This window comes from Amblyomma maculatum, chromosome 4 (genome assembly GCF_055883805.1).
Source record: "Amblyomma maculatum isolate TAMU_Amacu chromosome 4, ASM5588380v1, whole genome shotgun sequence".
NCBI lineage: Eukaryota > Metazoa > Arthropoda > Arachnida > Ixodida > Ixodidae > Amblyomma > Amblyomma maculatum.
Window position 1 is genome coordinate 87,553,837 of NC_139347.1, and position 17,687 is coordinate 87,571,523.

Sequence of the window (17,687 nt, forward strand, 5' to 3'; positions counted from 1 at the left end):
AACGGTACAGCTGCATGGTTTGCTCATCACTCGTATATTCCAGCCCTTACAGCTCCTCTAAAGGGGCTATTTTGCCGAAACTGGCGCCACGTTGTGGTGACGCAGAGAACTAGTCTAAGGATCGGCGCGCGCGGAGCCACGATTTTCTCCGGATAGACACATTCAGACGTATAGTTCTGCCGTAAAACTATATTTTGCGCGGGCTGTTACGTAGTAACAAAACAAAAGAGCCGCTAGGCGTCAATGCGCAAGTTTTCAGGTGCCAGCAGCACACAACGAAAATGGGAATATCGAATTTTGACGCTTCAGAGGAACTCTTACAGAACCTAGAAACTGCGGCTAACACGTCAAGCAACTACCCTATAACCATGTTTCTTTTCCTCGAAGTAGAAGATCCAAGGAAATACGAGGCGCTCTTGGTTAACGAACATTGCAAGCGATTTGTGCTCGGCCATGTCTGTAGTGACATGACAGGCCTTATCGCGGCATGCGTGTGTGGTGATATGGTGCTTGCTTAAAGCGAGGTTGATAGAATGATGCTATTCCCCACACCATTTTATTCTCAATCTTTTCTCTACTCCGTTTTCTCCCCTATACCTGTAGCTGTCAAATGAATCAGTGAGTAGTACCAGCCCACGGTAAAAATCAAACAGAATCGGATGAACTGAATTATTAGCTGGCTTGTATTTATTACGTGCCTTATTCACTTAGTAAACTGGGAAATGAAGGTACGAATAATTGCTTCATAGAAAGAGCGTGCCGGAAAGGCTGGTCTCATTTTTTCCGTTCATTTGTGCATACGATTAGAAATATTAAAGCATGAAGTGGTTAAAAGATTGATAAGGAAAAAGAAGACAAAAGTGGTGCAGCTTTAACAGTTAACACTCAAGTGACAGGGACGGAAAAACCTGTACAAACCTCTCTAGCTTGGTGTTTGCGTAAACAGAGTAGAAAACGCCGGGCCCTGCTTACCTGTAGTGGCGAAAAATAGTGCTTTTAGTTTTGTCCGTGGCGCGTAGTACAGCCTTCTTAATAGCCGATGTCACGAAGGATAAAATTATATATATATATATATATATATATATATATATATATATATATATATATATATATATATATATATATATATATATATATATATATATATATATATATATATATATATATATATATATATTGTTACGGGGATGCACTTAATGTAACAGCACTGCGATGGGCTGAACTTGGCGCTGAGACTTCAGTAGCCGTGCAGTGTCCACACTGTGAGCGTCGTCCTCTTTTTCAACGCCTTGTCGTCGTCGTCTTCGTCAGTGAGCACATCACTTTGGTACCGCGTTTCCAGGTAACACTACCCCCCTCGGCAAAAGGCAACGTCCCGGTGCGTATTAGGCGTGCGATGTGGAGGGGGAGTAATATGGCTTTAGGCGGGCGACATGTACGATTTCGGAAGTGGGTGTAGCAGTCGGTGACTTTGGGTGGAGCGGTGAAATCTCATAGGTCACGTCGGTCACTGGGCGTAGTACACGGTAAGGACCTGTGTAGTGGGGCAGAAGTTTTTGACACAACCCCACACGACGGCACGGAAGCCAGAGCAACACCAGAGATCCGGGAGGATAGTGCACATCGCGGTGGTGAGCGTCGTAGCGGCGTTTTTGAGTTTCTTGAGAGATGGTGAGATTCTGACGAGCAATCTGGCGAGCAGCGTCGGCTCGGGCGATGGTATCGCGGGCATAGGTTGTGACGGGGCTAGCGGCGGAGAGCAAAGTGTCGAACGGCAGCAAGGGGTCTCTTCCAAAGAGAAGATAGAATGGAGAGTACCCAGCAGTGTCATGACGCGAAGAGTTGTATGCAAAGGTGACAAATGGCAGACTAATATCCCAGTCGCGATGATTGTCGGATACGTACATTGCGAGCATGTCGGTGAGTGTGCGGTTAAGACGCTCCGTAAGGCCGTTCGTCTGAGGGTGATACGCAGTGGTGAACTTGTGCCGAACGGAGCAAGAACGAAGTATTTCCTCAACAACTCGGGAAAGGAAACAGCGGCCACGGTCGGTAAGGAGTTGACGGGGAGCACCATGGTGTAGTATGACGTCGTACAAAAGGAAGTCAGCAACGTCTGTGGCGCAGCTGGTTGGAATGGCGCGAGTGATCACGTACCGCGTGGCATAATCGGTGGCCACAGCGATCCATTTGTTTCCCGACAAGGACTCGGGGAAGGGCCCTAGAAGGTCAAGGCCAACACGAGAAAATGGCTCAGTCGGGATAGCAATCGGCTGCAGGTGTCCAGGTGGTAGCACAGGGGGTTTTTTCCGACGTTGACAGAGGTCGCAAGCGGCTACATAACGTTGGACAGAGCGGTAGAGTCCAGGCCAGAAGAAACGCCGGCGCACGCGGTCGTATGTGCGTGAGAGGCCAAGATGACCAGCTGTAGGAGCGTCGTGCATTTGTTCGAGAACGGCGGAGCGTAGGTGTTGGGGAACGACCAGCAAGTGCTCAGCGCCATCAGGTCGCATGTTGCGGCGGTATAGCGTATTCCCATGAAGGAAGAACAGGGCGAGGGAAGAGTCACGGCTGTGTGTGCGGAGGCGGTCGATAAGAGAACTGAGGGTTGGGTCCAACCGCTGTTCGTCGGCTATGTGGGAAAAGTCCGATATAGAGAAGACACAGGGGTCCGACTCATGGTCAGTAGAGGAAGGGGGATCGACGGGATAGCGGGACAGACAGTCTGCATCCTGGTGAAGCCGACCGGATTTATATACAACGGAAAAGGTATACTCCTGCAAGCGCAGTGCCCAGCGGCCGAGGCGGCCAGCAGGATCCTTCAGGGAAGAGAGCCAACATAAGGCGTGGTGATCGGTAATTACAGTGAAGGGTCGGCCAAACAAGTAGGGTCTGAATTTTCCAACGGCCCAAACGAGAGCCAGGCACTCCCGTTCCGTAATAGAATAGTTCTGTTCTGCTGATGACAGGAGACGACTGGCGTAGGCAATAACGCAATGTTGGCCGCGTTGTCGCTGTGCAAGAATGGCACCAATCCCGTGGCCACTGGCGTCGGTGCGAAGTTCCGTCGGGGCAGACGGGTTGAAATGGGCCAACACAGGAGGATTGGTGAGAATAGCGATGAGGGTGGAGAATGCGTTAGCCTGTTCTGGTCCCCATGAGAAAGGAACGCCTTTCTTCAGCAGATTGGTGAGAGGACGAGCAACAGCGGCAAAGTTTGGGACAAACCGGCGAAAATAAGAACACAGTCCTATAAAGCTGCGGACATCACGGGGTGAACGGGGACATGGAAACGCACTGACAGCGCGAACTTTGTCGGGATCGGGTTGCACGCCGGTGGCATTCACCAAATGGCCAAGCACTTTAAGTTCGCGGCGACCAAAACTGCACTTCTTTGAGTTCAGTTGAAGTCCGGCACGGCGGAAAAGTGCCAAGATGGAAGAAAGGCGACTAAGATGGCTTTCGAACGAGGGCGAAAAGACAATCACGTCATCCAAGTAACATAGACAAGTCGTCCATTTGAAGCCGCGGAGTAAGGAGTCCATCATGCGTTCAAACGTAGCAGGGGCATTGCAAAGTCCAAAAGGCATAACCTTAAATTGGTAAAGTCCATCGGGTGTGACAAAAGCTGTCTTCTCGCGGTCTTGTTCGTCAACAGAGATCTGCCAGTAGCCGCTACGAAGGTCGATGGAGGAAAAGTAGCGGGCTCCATGTAAACAGTCCAAGGCATCGTCTATTCGCGGCAGCGGGTAAACATCTTTCCTTGTAATCTTGTTCAGATGTCGATAGTCGACACAAAAGCGCCAACTGTCGTCTTTCTTTCTAACGAGCACGACAGGAGATGCCCAGGGGCTGTTCGAAGGTTCGATGATATCGTTGCCCAACATCTTGTCGACCTCCTGCTGGATGACTTGGCGCTCAGAAAGGGACACACGATAAGGCCTCCGATGTACAGGCTTTGCATCGCCGGTGTCAATGCGGTGAGTCACAACTGATGTTTGGCCCAGAGAACCGGCAGCAAAGTCAAAAATGTCGGAGAAGGATAACAAAAGGTTGCGCAGGTCCTGAACGTGTTCGGGGCTGAGGTCAGAGGCAATCATTGCGGAAATAGGGTCGGTAATTGTGGTGGAGAGTACGGGTGTTGGAAGGACGCTTGAATGTGGGCCAGGAGTGAGTGCACAAATGGTGCAGTCTGTGAGAGGGGACAAGGTAGCAAGGGATATTCCTTCGGGAAGAACTTGGGGTGACAGACTGAAGTTCAGAATAGGAAGGTAGGTGCTGTTCTGTGTAACGCGTACGATGAGATGAGGAAGAACGACGTTGCGGTCAAGAAAGACCTCGGTGATAGGGCAAGCAAGATAGTCACCGTCAGGCACAGGCGGGAAAGGTGACAGAGGTAGGTAAACAGCAGAGTCAGGGGGCAGGCGAGCGAACTCAGTGGAGCGAAGGCGGGGTGCAGATGGAGGATGTTCTGAGCAGACAGGTAGGTCCAAACGAAGAAGGCCGCTGGAGCAGTCGATAAGGGCAGAGTGGGCCGTTAAAAAGTCAAGGCCGAGGATCACATTGTGAGGGCACTGGTTGAGGACAGTGAACAAAACAGGGATGTGATGACCGGCAAGGGTGACTCGGGCAGTGCACTGCCCAGTGACGGCAGCAGTACTGCCATCGGCAACACGAACGGTGGGCGAAGCGGCGGGGGTCTGTACTTTCTTGAGGCGGCGGCAAAACGATGAGCTCATGATCGAGACTTGGGCACCAGTGTCAATGAGGGCAGAGACGGGAACACCATCCACGAACAGGGACAGGAGGTTACAGGGCGAAGAAATGGGCAGTAGAGGATTTCCAGGTCGGGGTACCAATGCAGCGTCACCTCCGGGGGCTGCATTGGCTAGTTTCCCGTGAAGCGGCCGGCAGAGGACGGCGAGGAACTGCGGCCAGGAAGAGGTGAACGGGAACGGCGGGCTGGCGGGGAAGGAGACCGACTGGACACAGGAGGAGGCGGAGTAGTATTGGTGCGGGGCGGCTCATAACGAGGCGTGAAACGGGGGTGACCGTAATTGGAGTAGCGGTCAACGTAAGGAAAACGTCGAGGTGGTGATGTCCAGCGGCTGCGGCAGTGGCGAGCGATGTGGCCAATACGCGAGCACGTGAAACAGATAGGCCTGTCGTCAGGGGTGCGCCACTCATCAGGATTGCGGTATCGGTAGCGTGGCGCGTAGGTGTTGCGTAGGTGTTGCGGGTCCCTATAACACAATATATATATATTGTGTTATAGCGACAAAAGTTGGAAAGCAACGTGAAAATAACTGATTACTTTTCTGAAATTGCTGAGTTACTTTTCTGGAGCTGTGGTTGACCACTGGAATCAGCTACCTTTCAGATAGAGCAATTGTATTTTGCCATCTTTTGCTTTTTTATGCGACGTGTACAAGACTGGGTAATACAATACGTGCGTATAAGATTGGTGTACCCCGTTGTAATCCGCTTATGTGTAAGAATCAGTAAACGAAACCAGACAACAACGCGAGCAGTTGATATCTCTTATTTTAGACAAGAAGCGTTGGTGCGTGCGGGGGATTGACGATGTGAAGCTGTAGTGGAAACTCCCACTCCGTCGCCTCGACCAAGTAACAGCGTGAAATGTAGCCTCTCAATAGCGCAGAAGGAGATTTGTAGTACACCTATGACACCTGACAAGCTTCCATGAATTCTATGCTGATCGGTCGAATTGTTAGCAAATTATTAATAATGATTTAGAAACATAAAAGTTGCCTCAAAGATGAGAGCGGCGCTGCATATTCCTGATACAGTTTTTAAAATAATAATTTTGTTGACTATATCGGTTATCGGAAGTGAGAAATCAGTACAACTTATTCGGAAAACGTTTGTCGGGAGATAAGCAGTTTAAAGGCGCCCCCGTACGCCCACAGCCAAATAGTGCGAATTGGGAAACACACTTATGGTGAGCCGTGTGTGAGGGCGTCCTCAATCGGTGCAGCTAACGGTCGCCTTTGTCCATCGACATTAAAATGAGGAAAGCTGATCCCACCGTTCACTGAAATAAGCTTTCAATTTCCTATCAGTCTATTTTCACTTTATACTTCAGTGCATAGGAACAATGAGGATAGCACGACGCGCTGTCTGGGCTTGGAGTTCGATGAGTCGAACAGCTGTGACGCGTTCGAGGCTGATTCGGTGTCTGAGCTCGGACGTTGATCCATGTCACAGCCACGACGCGCCACAGTTACCGACACGCTTGGAGCCCGCAGGATGCAACGCCAATCCTATTGTTCAACTCTAACGAACGATCTTGCGACGAGGACCGCGGCAATTTTTTGCCCTCCCCCTGTTCTGTAGCGGTGCCTTTTAGGAAGAGGCATTTTTCGAACGCCGATTCACTATCTCAAAAACTAGCCGAAGATGAACATGATGACGTTGTCTTTACTATATGACGGGAGAATAATTGGTAAATTGCGCGATTGGGATCAGTTGCGGGCGTAAAGAAACAGCCCAGTCTTCTCATTGTACTGTCCCAAACAGCACAGTGTAAGAAATACTCTAGCGATGTTATATTAATAGTAGTAACGTTCATCAGCAGTCAGTACGGTAACAGAAAGGAGAGGTAAAAGGCATCTTACAAGCTGCGCGTGCAAGCATGCATTCTAGCATTCAATCATTTGCGCCTACACTTGTAGGTCAAAGCAGCCCCTATTGCCTCATGCACCGTCAAAATATTTCGCGACTTGTTCATTACAGGGAGCGTGCACACTTAATGAAGTCCTAATATTACCGACGAAAGGCTACGAAAGACTGATACAGAGAGTAAGAACTTCGTTCGTACTTCTTTCATTAGGTACATTGCAACAGTGCTTTTCCCATATTTCTAAGACGAAAAAATTTCCGACTAATCGAGCAACGTACTTCAGGAAAAAGGCTATAAAACAGTAGAAATTATAACATAGGAAAATGGGAAGGGGGGGGGGGGGGGGCGGGAGGGGGGGCTGTACAGCTCACACATTCAAGGAAGACAACACTGTTTCTGTGATAACGGCATAAATTTAGGCAAGAGCGCGCTTAGAACGAAGCTGCTATTGTGAGCAAGATACCTCCTCCAATGATTTTCGAACTGTACCACACAGCATGGGAGTGCCACCGTTGACCATACAGTGGCATAACTAATTCGGACCTTGAAAGGGGAGACGGGCGGGGGAGGGGTTATGGGAGGGTCATTTACATTTCCACTCAGTAGGATATCGCGTGGCTACAAATAAAATAAGTTGATAAAAAAGGAAAACAAATGTATGCTCTGCAGAATAATAATAAAAAAATACTTCTACAGGTGCAACTACCACCACCAGGATGGAAGATAGGATTACAATAATCGCCGACGCGATGGAAAGGCCAGAAACGTCGCGTTCGGCGATCTGCCCATACACGGTAACTCACCCTGCGGTCCTTGAAGCCCTGGATAAGCGCGTCCACCTGGTTTGTGGTGAGCGGGAGCCGCAGGTGCGGACCCCTGTACGCTTCCTCTATGACCACCTCGTCGGGATTCGTGTTCCTCCACAGTTCCTGCTCCGCCTGCTCGCTCTTCTCCAGCTCCTTGGGCTGACCTGCACGTCACTTGGGCCGTCATCCGGAGAACTCGTATTTTTCTGTTACACAGCTGCGAAATCCTCCATTAGGCATCGACTCTTGAAATATATCGCTTTCGATTCGGTCAAAACAACTAGATCAATTGGCTGATTGCGCGCCACCTCGCGGCATTCGTATCAACAGCACAATCGGGTCATATTATGATTACCAAGGAGAAGTAAACTTTGCAGACGCCACCAGGCGGAGGCTCTATCTGCGCACGTCATTTACAGCATTACTAGATTTACCGGATTTTGATCCGAAGTTCCGCAGCTGAAATGACAAATGAATTATTTTTGTCAATAAGGGCAAACCACGTTTGCCACTGCTGCGCATGCCACAGCACGCACACAAACACAAATAATAAACTATTGCTCTTGCTGTTTTCCTTTAGTTTTCCTGGTAATCAAACAACCAACACGTCGGATAAACGACGTTTTGTCATTGAATATATCCGTTCTTCAAACTCGAATTACAGCTATGGCATGGCGACAGCTGTGTATGGCCCAAAACCGAATACTTCTACTCTGGTAGTCAACGTGCCATTGCCGTTAAACTTTTCCAGAACAGAAACAAAAGGCAGCATCTATTTTGTATGAAATAATAGCGTTAACGAACAGTGACAAAAATAAAATAAAAAAATATTCGACCTATTTTTGCGCATCATGGAAAGAAATGCAGGCTAAAATGTCTGGAGTTTGAGCTCTGTTGCGGCAATTCCGAACGTAGCCCCCGTAAGACCATACTGTTTAAACTAATTTGACCCGAGCGCTGGCTAAGTACCGGGCGGAAGGCATACATGCGATCAAGGTTTTGTTTTAAAAGAGATGGTTTGGTTTTTAGCGTTCAACGTCCCAAAACGACTCAGACTATGAAGGACGCCATAGTGGAGGGCTCCGTAAATTTCAACCCATCGCACACCTTATACCGCTGAACCACCAAAGCGGGATCGGAGAGATCGTCTAAAAAGGGAATATCTTTAATAAGTTTCGTGCATGGGTTGTGATGGATAAAGCTGTTAACGAACGCCTGAGACGTAAACAAGTTGGCGCTACGTTTACGGTTAAGAACATAAAAAAAAAAAAAAAGAGAATGCTGTGAAATTGTAACCTTATCCACGCGTTGCCTATAGACTAAGCTAAATAGACTACACATGTAGGGTGAGAGTGGCCGCTGATTCTGCTTTTACAAGCACAGCATGTCTAGAATTTCGGTACGGTAGGCGTAATTGCAGTGACAAGAGCATAACGCGCTCGGTTTACACATGTCCGCATCTGTACAACGTAAGCCAGCTTTTTTAAAAGTAGCTGGGAAGAGCGCGTTTCCTTAAAATGACTTTACCTAACGAAGTGCGAGGAGCCGTACACGTTCGAAAGAATGCTGAAGCAGCCTTTTGGTACAAGTAAAGAAAATAAAATTGCTAATTAAACTCCGAGCTGCACTACTGCAAGAAATCGAGTCAGCTTGACACTTACACTCTAATACAATTTATGAGTAGGAAAAGTCATTGCCAGCAAACAAAATTTCGCTTGCGAGAAAGGCCAAAATGTGTTGCCCTTGAAATGCGCACGTTTTGGGACGTTAAACCCCCAAACCAAACCAAACCAAACTTTTCTTCTTTTTTTTTTTGCCAAAGTTTTCAACATTAGCTCAGCAAATTTTCTTCTTTCTACTCCTGCGTGGAAGATTTCTTGTCCGCCGCTCTTGCAGACACCACTTCTTAGTTAACGCTATGAAAAATTACTACCTGACCGAGCGAGGTTGGAGTCAAATTTCTTGCTGGCAAACGAAATTTAAGCCGTGCTTTCTTTCCCCCCACTTGTATCCTAGAGTAACTTGACTCCGGATATTCGGCGGTGGCCACCAGGTAAGCTATTTGCGAGTTTCCAAAGTTCCCCAAGGCCCGCACGAAATGATGCGAGAAACAATCGACTGATGAGCTCGGTCTCGGACGACCTGATGCGATTACCTAAGAGGATAAGTCAGACAAGGGCCTTGACAGTGGAAGGCACGTACATTATCAATGAACGCTTTGTTCTTGAAACTTTAATCGGAGCCTTTCATCGGCCAACCTTCGGTAAAAAAGGCCCATAGCTGCTTTAGCAAGGAGAGTTCAGTTAGGAAGAGAACCATGTTGCAGTCAACTCTTTCCTCGGGAGCACTGTCAACATGCGGCGATCCAAAACTTCAAATCAGGTAGTGGTATTCCGCTTTAAAGAATAGTCAACCGTACTAAATGCTCTACACAATACAATAGACCGAGAAATGACCCTCTACCAACGTAGTGCAGGCTCCCTGCCATATGTGATTTCACACTGACACATTTACAAAAAAAAAAAAAAAAAAAGAAAGAAAAGTAAACACAACAGGAAGATATTTTAAAACACGAATACTTCATACTGCAATAAATACATTGCACCTACACTAAACTTTACACTTATGGTTTAAAAATTGAAATAAAATTTGGATGCGCAATAGTTCAAGCTAAAAATATGATAGGAATGACGCAGTGCGCATTGGTCTTTACTGCCGATTGTTATGCTGTGTTATGCTGTGTACAAGGCTGTAGAGCAGATAGTAAAAGAGTAAATAAAGAACAACTTAAACGACACTGATTCTCTTTTCGCAGCGCTGCAACTAAGAAATGCTGAAAAACGTTCCATAGAAAACATCATACTCAAAGTAATTAAAGTGACAGTTCAAAAACGTAATACAAGCTTATGCTGAGTCCTTAAACATGTTGGGTTTGATGGTAATAAGAAAGCAGATGCATGTGCTGCGCAAACCCGATTTGGTCATATAAAAAAGGGCACCTTCAGGGATCGTTCACACTATATACAGTAAACTGAGAGACAAATGGAAGGCATCATGGGAGAACGGGCAGACAATAAATTGAATTCCGTAAAGCCTACCTTAGAAGAATGGAAGTCATGTAGACATCAGTAACGTTGTGCAGAAGTAATCTTATGTCGCTTACGCATTGGATAAGCACATCCTGCTTGCATCTTCTAACAAAACAAGACAAATCTTCCTGCCAAAGATTCGGTGGTGAACTCACGGTAAGCAACGACTGATTCGTGTACGAAACTTGATGAAATTAGAAAAAATTTTCACAAATTTTTCAATGAACACGTTCCATAGTACATGATGATGCTTTTAGGTGAGCAAGTAGAGCTAGAATATTTTGTTTGCATGTCTTAAGTTTCTCAAAGAAGCCAGTGCTTTAAGCAAACTATAAGTATGGAAAAGTTCCGCCCTTAAATGACGTATAACCGTGTGTTTGGCGCCATACAATTCAATACAAGGAACATTATTCGAGAGTATAAACAAAGAAAATGAGAAAAAAAAAATAGCTGCACGCGCGGCATTAGAGAGACGGGTGCCAGCACCTTAGGCGAAGGGTGCCGATTATCACATTAGTTGTGAAATTGTGGGATTGCGCTCCATGGCTGTTTAGGGCGATGGCATAAGAATTCAGACACGACATTGCGATTTCGAAAAATAAAATAAAAATCATAACCTGCCTTTTCATTTTCAAGCGAAGTGAAGTGTGCGTGCCTTCCAACAAGGCCACAATGGGCTTTAAGCGATTGCGACTGCTTTTAGGCTCATGGATGGGAAAATGATGGACCCATAATCTACGGAACGGAGCCAAAGAATAGCTTTTGTCAGAGTCATCATTTCCGGTGGTCAGATTACCTGCCGACTAGATCAGCCTAACTGCTTCCGCAGTTTGACGATGCGCATTTCTATGGCATTTGCAGATGTGTCGTTGGAAAGCCTTGACACGTGTCACGCAACAAAAGAGTATAAATTATTGTTCCCTGCGCAGAACACCCACTGTCCAAGTGTCCTATAAAATGTAATGAATTGGCAGATCAGGCAGCAAAAGAAGCAACAAAACACGGCACTACACTACATATACCTGCAACAAAACAATACATCAAAACATCCCTTCGCAAAGACATGTATAAAAAATGGGCACAACATTGGCATAAAGAGGGAAAAAATTCAAGCACATATAAATGGATCAAAAATCCATCACAAATTCCATCATACTTTCCTTCAAATTATTATACCACTCAGGCAATCACAGAGCATGGACGCCTTCCACATTATCTTAAAAGATTTAACCTTACAAGAAACAACACATGTAAATGTGGAGCTCAGACAGATAACATTGACCACTACCTTACAGTCTGCCCACTCACAACAACAGAAAGACAACCCATCATAAGTAAATTTCCAAGAAACACTACAGAACACAAACCTGAAATCATCAAAAATGAAAAAACATACAAGGCGCTCGAAGCAATCATTAAAAAAGTAAACGACGAACTAGATCAAATATGACCACTCCACAGACATTCTTATCCATTTGTTTACGTTTGATTTCAAACCCACTTGGTCTGGAATGACAACTTAATGCCACCGGACCCCGGCCTCTCTTTCCCCCTTTCTCGTTCCCTGTTTCTTCCTCTATTCTCAGTCATCACCAACTACAAGTACTATTCCTAAAATCATCTTTTTCTCTCTTTCACTTGTTTTTTTTTTTTTTTTTTCACCTACCTCTCCTACCTACCTTTTTTTACCTACCTCTCCTACCTCTTATCCAACTCAGATAAAAAAAAGGAAAAAAAAAGAAAAGGGAGGAGATAAAGAAAAGGGAAAGTGAAAATAAATAATCCTCTCATCCCTACGCATCTTGTCATCTCACCAGAGACTAAAAGCAGCAGGCTCCCGCTCCTCTCTCCCTATTCCATCCCCTCAATATAAAGTAAATACACACCACAAAATAACCTCCTAGCTGTACCTAAAAAGGACAGTTCACGGGAGATTAAGACAGGGACGTTTGGGCAGAAGCAAAGAAGAACCGACCCCCAGGCCCAACGAAACTACAGCACCAAAATCTGGGCAATGCCAAATAGTGCTACTTGATCAGGTGCCTAACCCTGAAAAACCAGCCCAATGCCCTATGAGGCCTCAACTTTCACACCACCAGAGCGGGTTACCCTTGATGGGCCCCGCAAGTGGCACAGAGGTTTCCTACTCTTTCCTCACGTCTGTGCTGCGCACTCACTTAGCGCATGGCATCAGCGCGAGTGGCAGGACCTAAACTAGTTGGGTTACACCTGCTGCGCAGTACTGCTATCCGCCGGCCCCCCAACTACAACTAGGCTCGGCAAGGGCAATGACCAATCATCGTACCATGTACACTGGTTACCCCACTACAGGATAGCAGACGGGTGAGCTCGCTCAATCAACGACCGGTAAGCCGAGGGTGGTCAGTCGCTAAATGAAGCGGCTCCCGGGCGGAGGCAGTAACCACGCCCGGGACCTACCAGAACTTCAATTCCGAACATCAAGGATGGGGGTCCCACCAATCAACCAAACATAGCCCAAAAGAATAAACACTTTCTAAGGTGAGAGGATAAGGGACAAAGGACAAACTAAGTAACACACTCTCTCAAATAATTTCTAAGGAGATCTAGAAATCCGAATTATTATCCTCCCACTAATTTACTATATACTCATCATATAACCTAACTACACAGTATAAATTATACTCATAGTCAACGTTATTGACCTCCCTCACTCCTTTCACGTCTCCTTCACATCTATCCTTCCATAACCTATCAAAAAAAAAAAGGGGAAAGAGGAGACAGGGGGGGAATGGGGGAGGGGCGGCCTTGGGACGGGGGAGGCCGGGGGGGAAGGGGGAGAAGGACGGGGAACGAAGGAAAGAGAGGGAAGGGAAAAAAACAACAACACCAATTCTCACTAATTTATTTAACACCAAACAAACCTCGCCTCCAGGACGTCTCCTTCCAACAACCAGCCCTTCTCATTATACCCAAGGATCATTGCATATAATCAGCCACTATACACATGGAACAAAACCTTAGGGGACACCTGGGGAGGGGATGTATCCAGGTGACATTTGTTAGGCAGAACTCAAACGCGGGGGGGGGGGGGGGAGGGGGGGGGGAATCTAATCCTCACTAAATCATTTAAGAACCCATTTGAGCGGCAATAGGTGACATCCAAGGAGGACCCATCCCCAACTCAAGCGCCACCAAACTACAAGCAAGACATCTCCAAAACAAGTCTGTCACCGGACACCTCAAGCAAGCCCTATTCATCCAACTAAATCAATATGTTATCATCAAGAAGCATGTAAATATCTAAATCACAGTGTTAACTGCAATAATCATGTAAATAGTAATCCAAGAAATCAAGCAATCAAATAAATCCGCTATTTGCTGGCCCGTTCCCGTGGCGGCGGTTGGGCTGGACAGTAGATAAATTTTTTTTTTCTCCTTTTTTCTTTTTTTTTTCCATTTCTTCAATGCAAAATTATTTATTGGATTAATCCCTATTCATTTTATTCTAATTGGATTAAGCCCGTTATACTAAGTGGCACGGGCCGAGGCTCTTTATTTTTCTTTCCTTTTCTGCCTCAACATAACATATGTCCATATGTCCAAGTGTCCAAGAAAGCAAGCCCGTTATACCTAGTGGCACGGGCAGAGGCACATTATTTTATGTTTTTTTTTTTTGGTAGCCTCACCATAATATATGTCCAAGAAAGCAAATTAATGAAAAAAAAAAAGAAAACCTACCTTGAAGAACAGGCACCTGCTTTAATAACAACAGAAAAATAAAAAAAAAGACGTCTTGGGCGCACTGCTGCTTCTGCTAGAAACTCCAATCCGACGCCTCCACGCCTGCTTCCTTTTGCTGAATCAGATGAAGTTTCCTTGAAGCAGACGAGCATCTCTAACCTATTTTAACCGCGCACCGCTAGGTGACCAAATGTATTTGCGTGGTGCATTATTAACTGAATTTGAGAAGGATATTTTGTACGATGTTGCGAATGCATCCTATCAAGATGCCTCCGTAGTACTTTTCATAGCTTCTATACTTGTATACTTTCACGATGCCATAGAAGCAGCTATACTTACCCCTGAGAGACTGCGCCGGGCTGTTCGATATCGCTGCTGCTACGGAGGGCTTAACGTTGGACAGGTGGGTCAGAAGGTCGTGGAAGAAATTGTGTAACTGCGTAGAAAAGAAACGAATAATTAAGACATGTCATGGCTTCCAAAGTAGACTAAGCAATCGACTATTTTTCAAACGTCACAATTCAGTGCAAGGGATACATATTGCAATGATAGCGCACATGTAGCGCCGGTATATACGCACCGATAGAGAGAGAGAGAGAGAGAAAAAAAAACAACGATTTCATTTGCATTACATTCTTTACTTTTTCCCGCTCACTATGACTGTCCTCATCGACGCCTTGCCTACGTGCCTTTCGTCATCGGCTGAAAAAAAGTGTTGGAAGATGTATTATATGTTCGCACGAGGTGAACAGAAGCTGTGCAAAATGCGTGAAATAGAATTAAAAAAAAAAAAAAGAGTGGTTACGATGTGGCGGACCGGTTGTGTCCGACACACGCATATGCAACGCTGGGCAGCTGCACGGGTTTTGGCTGAAGTCTTAAAACAATCATTACCGTCATCATCACCATCATCATCGGCCTAGCCATAAACAACCACAGGACAAATGCGGCACCCGCCAATCTCTAATTACTAACCATGCCCTGATCCAGCTGTTTACTTATTCTAACACGCTTCTCACGTCCTTTAGCAAAGTTGCAGATTGGGCTACTTACTGTTCCCGCATCCTTGGGAACAGTAGTTGAGCGCTGTAACCACTGAGCCACCGCGGCGGAGTGTTTCTAAACTGAACCTTTTAACTCGCTATGTAGTCCCGTTGTTAAGTGGCGCCGATCGTAAAGTGTTTGTAAGTTATGGGAGAGAACTGTCTGACACTGGGAGCTCACATTAGCCCGCTTGGTTGCACTGTCGTCCAAGTTACGTCTGGTAGGGATGTCGCCCTCGTAAATGATAAAGGCGGCTCGCGAAGCCCAAGCTTAGTTCTGCTTCAACTAATTATGCTTCACGACATCAGCGATAGCTAATTTGACGTTTCTTGCATCATTTTGTTTTTATTATTGAGAGAATACAGGACTGTTGCGTCACACACTCGTATGCACTATGATTTTACTATCTCCTGATTCGTCTTTAATGTGTAGAATGCATTTTTTTTTTCAGCAAAAAATACAAAGGCCGTGGGAAGGAGACAGGCGCAGGGCAAACGAGGTCGGTCATTACAGCGTTGAGAAACAAATGTGTGCCGCGCAATTTCAAGCTTCAGGAAAAAAATCTTCGAGACCTTTGAGATGCAGAACGAAGCCAATAAATACGTTAGCGTTGTGTTTTGCTGACTATCAAAGAGCTGCATTTTCTCATAAACGAATGACACGTGCTCCCAGGGGAATCTGTCTGTTAGGGCGGAGGCGGCAGTATGGGGCATGAGCTTGTGACGTGGCGTCATCAGACTTCTTACTGCGCATACATATTTCACGTTCCTGCCTATAAACCATAAGTTGAAGTCAGCGTTCTACTTGCGTCTGGCTCGCCCTGTGAGTTTTACGTTGAAAAAAAAAATGCGTTCTATACTTACCAAGACCAACTAGTGCGTCCTTCAACTTTAACAAGTCTTGAATATGGATAGACGGAGGCAGTTATAAAGTGACAAAAAACCCGCGCGCTACTAAACGAGGCCAAGGGTGAAAACAAGCAAACAGGGCGATATGTGGTTGTAGAAGCAGCCCCACGCACTCTCCCGATTGTACAATGTGTACAATGTGGGAGCCATTGTACAATGTGGGAGCAGCTCGCGAGCACGCGTAAGCGGTGTGTAGCTGAAACTGGGTGCGACCTTAAGTACGCTGTGATGAGTCGAGCGCGCGACCTCAAACCAGGAAGCAGCACGCCCCGTGCCACAGCATGCAGTTGCTCGGGTATTGGGGGAAATTTCTGGGGAACAACAGCCCTTATCTCCTCTTGATAGAGGAGACATGACAGCGCAGTACAGCACAACACACCTGCTGGCCTCGTGGTGGTCACGCTAACATTGTCGGTATAGGCAAGAAAAAGAGAGCAGGGAAACAGTGTCCGCAGCTGCCAACCGAGCTCAGCTCAACTGGCGGGTTGCTCCGTACTCATTGCGCATTCACGGGCCGCGGCCGCGCCACTGCCATGCATATTGGATGCGGCCGCCGCCGCAGCGACTGGCACGGAAGTCATCATGCGAACTCCTCACTTTGCCCGCTGGGGCCTCTGGAGCCCAGGAAAGCTCTTTGCCCCCGTTCAGGGTGTATCAGGGAAGGCACGCACGTACACACAAACTCAGACACGAAGCGTACGCAAACACTGTATACGGCCGATGGCAGCGGTGGCAACAGTAAAAACAACCGTGCGTAGAAAAAGAGCGAAATGTAGATGCACAGGTGAAAAAAAGAAAACAGCGTTTGGCAAGGTTAAAGTAAAAGGATCACTTGGGCCTGCTTGCTCTTGGCAAACAAACAAGCTAAGAATGCTCGGCGTGCGCGGAAGAGATCTGGCGCAGCTGCGTTCAGCGAACCTTAACAGCACGCAGCCTCGAGAACCTCATGCTCTGTGTATGCTTTGCACGTGGGAGATCTCGAGCTCGCTTTTACTTGTACACCGCCGCTGAAGCTCCAGAGTATGAGAATACCGCAACGGCACGACTCGTGTCTACGGCACCCTCGGAACTGAGTCAGCTGTGCTTGCGCGCATTTCGTCGACGTAAGAGTTCGTGGAGGATCTCTGCAACGTTCACCAAAGTGTGTTGCGCGCATACGGGCCTAAGCGAAGTTTTGAAGTACGCTATCTGCTATGTTTTCGTAAATACTTGGTTTGTTATCCTTATGTTATTGCCTTTTCCTGCCTACTGTTTAACCTGCTCTTCCTGACTAGCAGCTACATTTCCTTGCTAGTCGAAAAAAAAGAAACTACTGAGCCACGTCAAAAATACGACAAAATAATCTGTAGTTCTGTCGTAAACGCCAGATTTTTCTGTAGTTCTGTAGTTTTTCTGTAGTGTATTTCCGTTGTCTGTACTTCTGTAGCACGTTTCTGTTGTAACTACAGAAATTTCTGATGTTACTACAGAACGC

General features: G+C 46.6%; 1 protein-coding gene across 1 annotated transcript in view; it reads right to left on the minus strand.

Annotated features, from left to right (window-relative positions):
* Positions 1-17,687, minus strand: part of rdgC (retinal degeneration C) — a 241,121-nt gene that overhangs the window by 46,144 nt on the left and 177,290 nt on the right. Inside the window, exons 3-4 of the mRNA XM_084602113.1 lie at positions 14,601-14,697; positions 7,447-7,613 (exon numbers count right to left, since the gene is read on the minus strand). Coding sequence (XP_084458239.1) covers positions 7,447-7,613; positions 14,601-14,697 — 264 coding nt within the window. The remainder of the gene's footprint in view (positions 1-7,446; positions 7,614-14,600; positions 14,698-17,687) is intronic.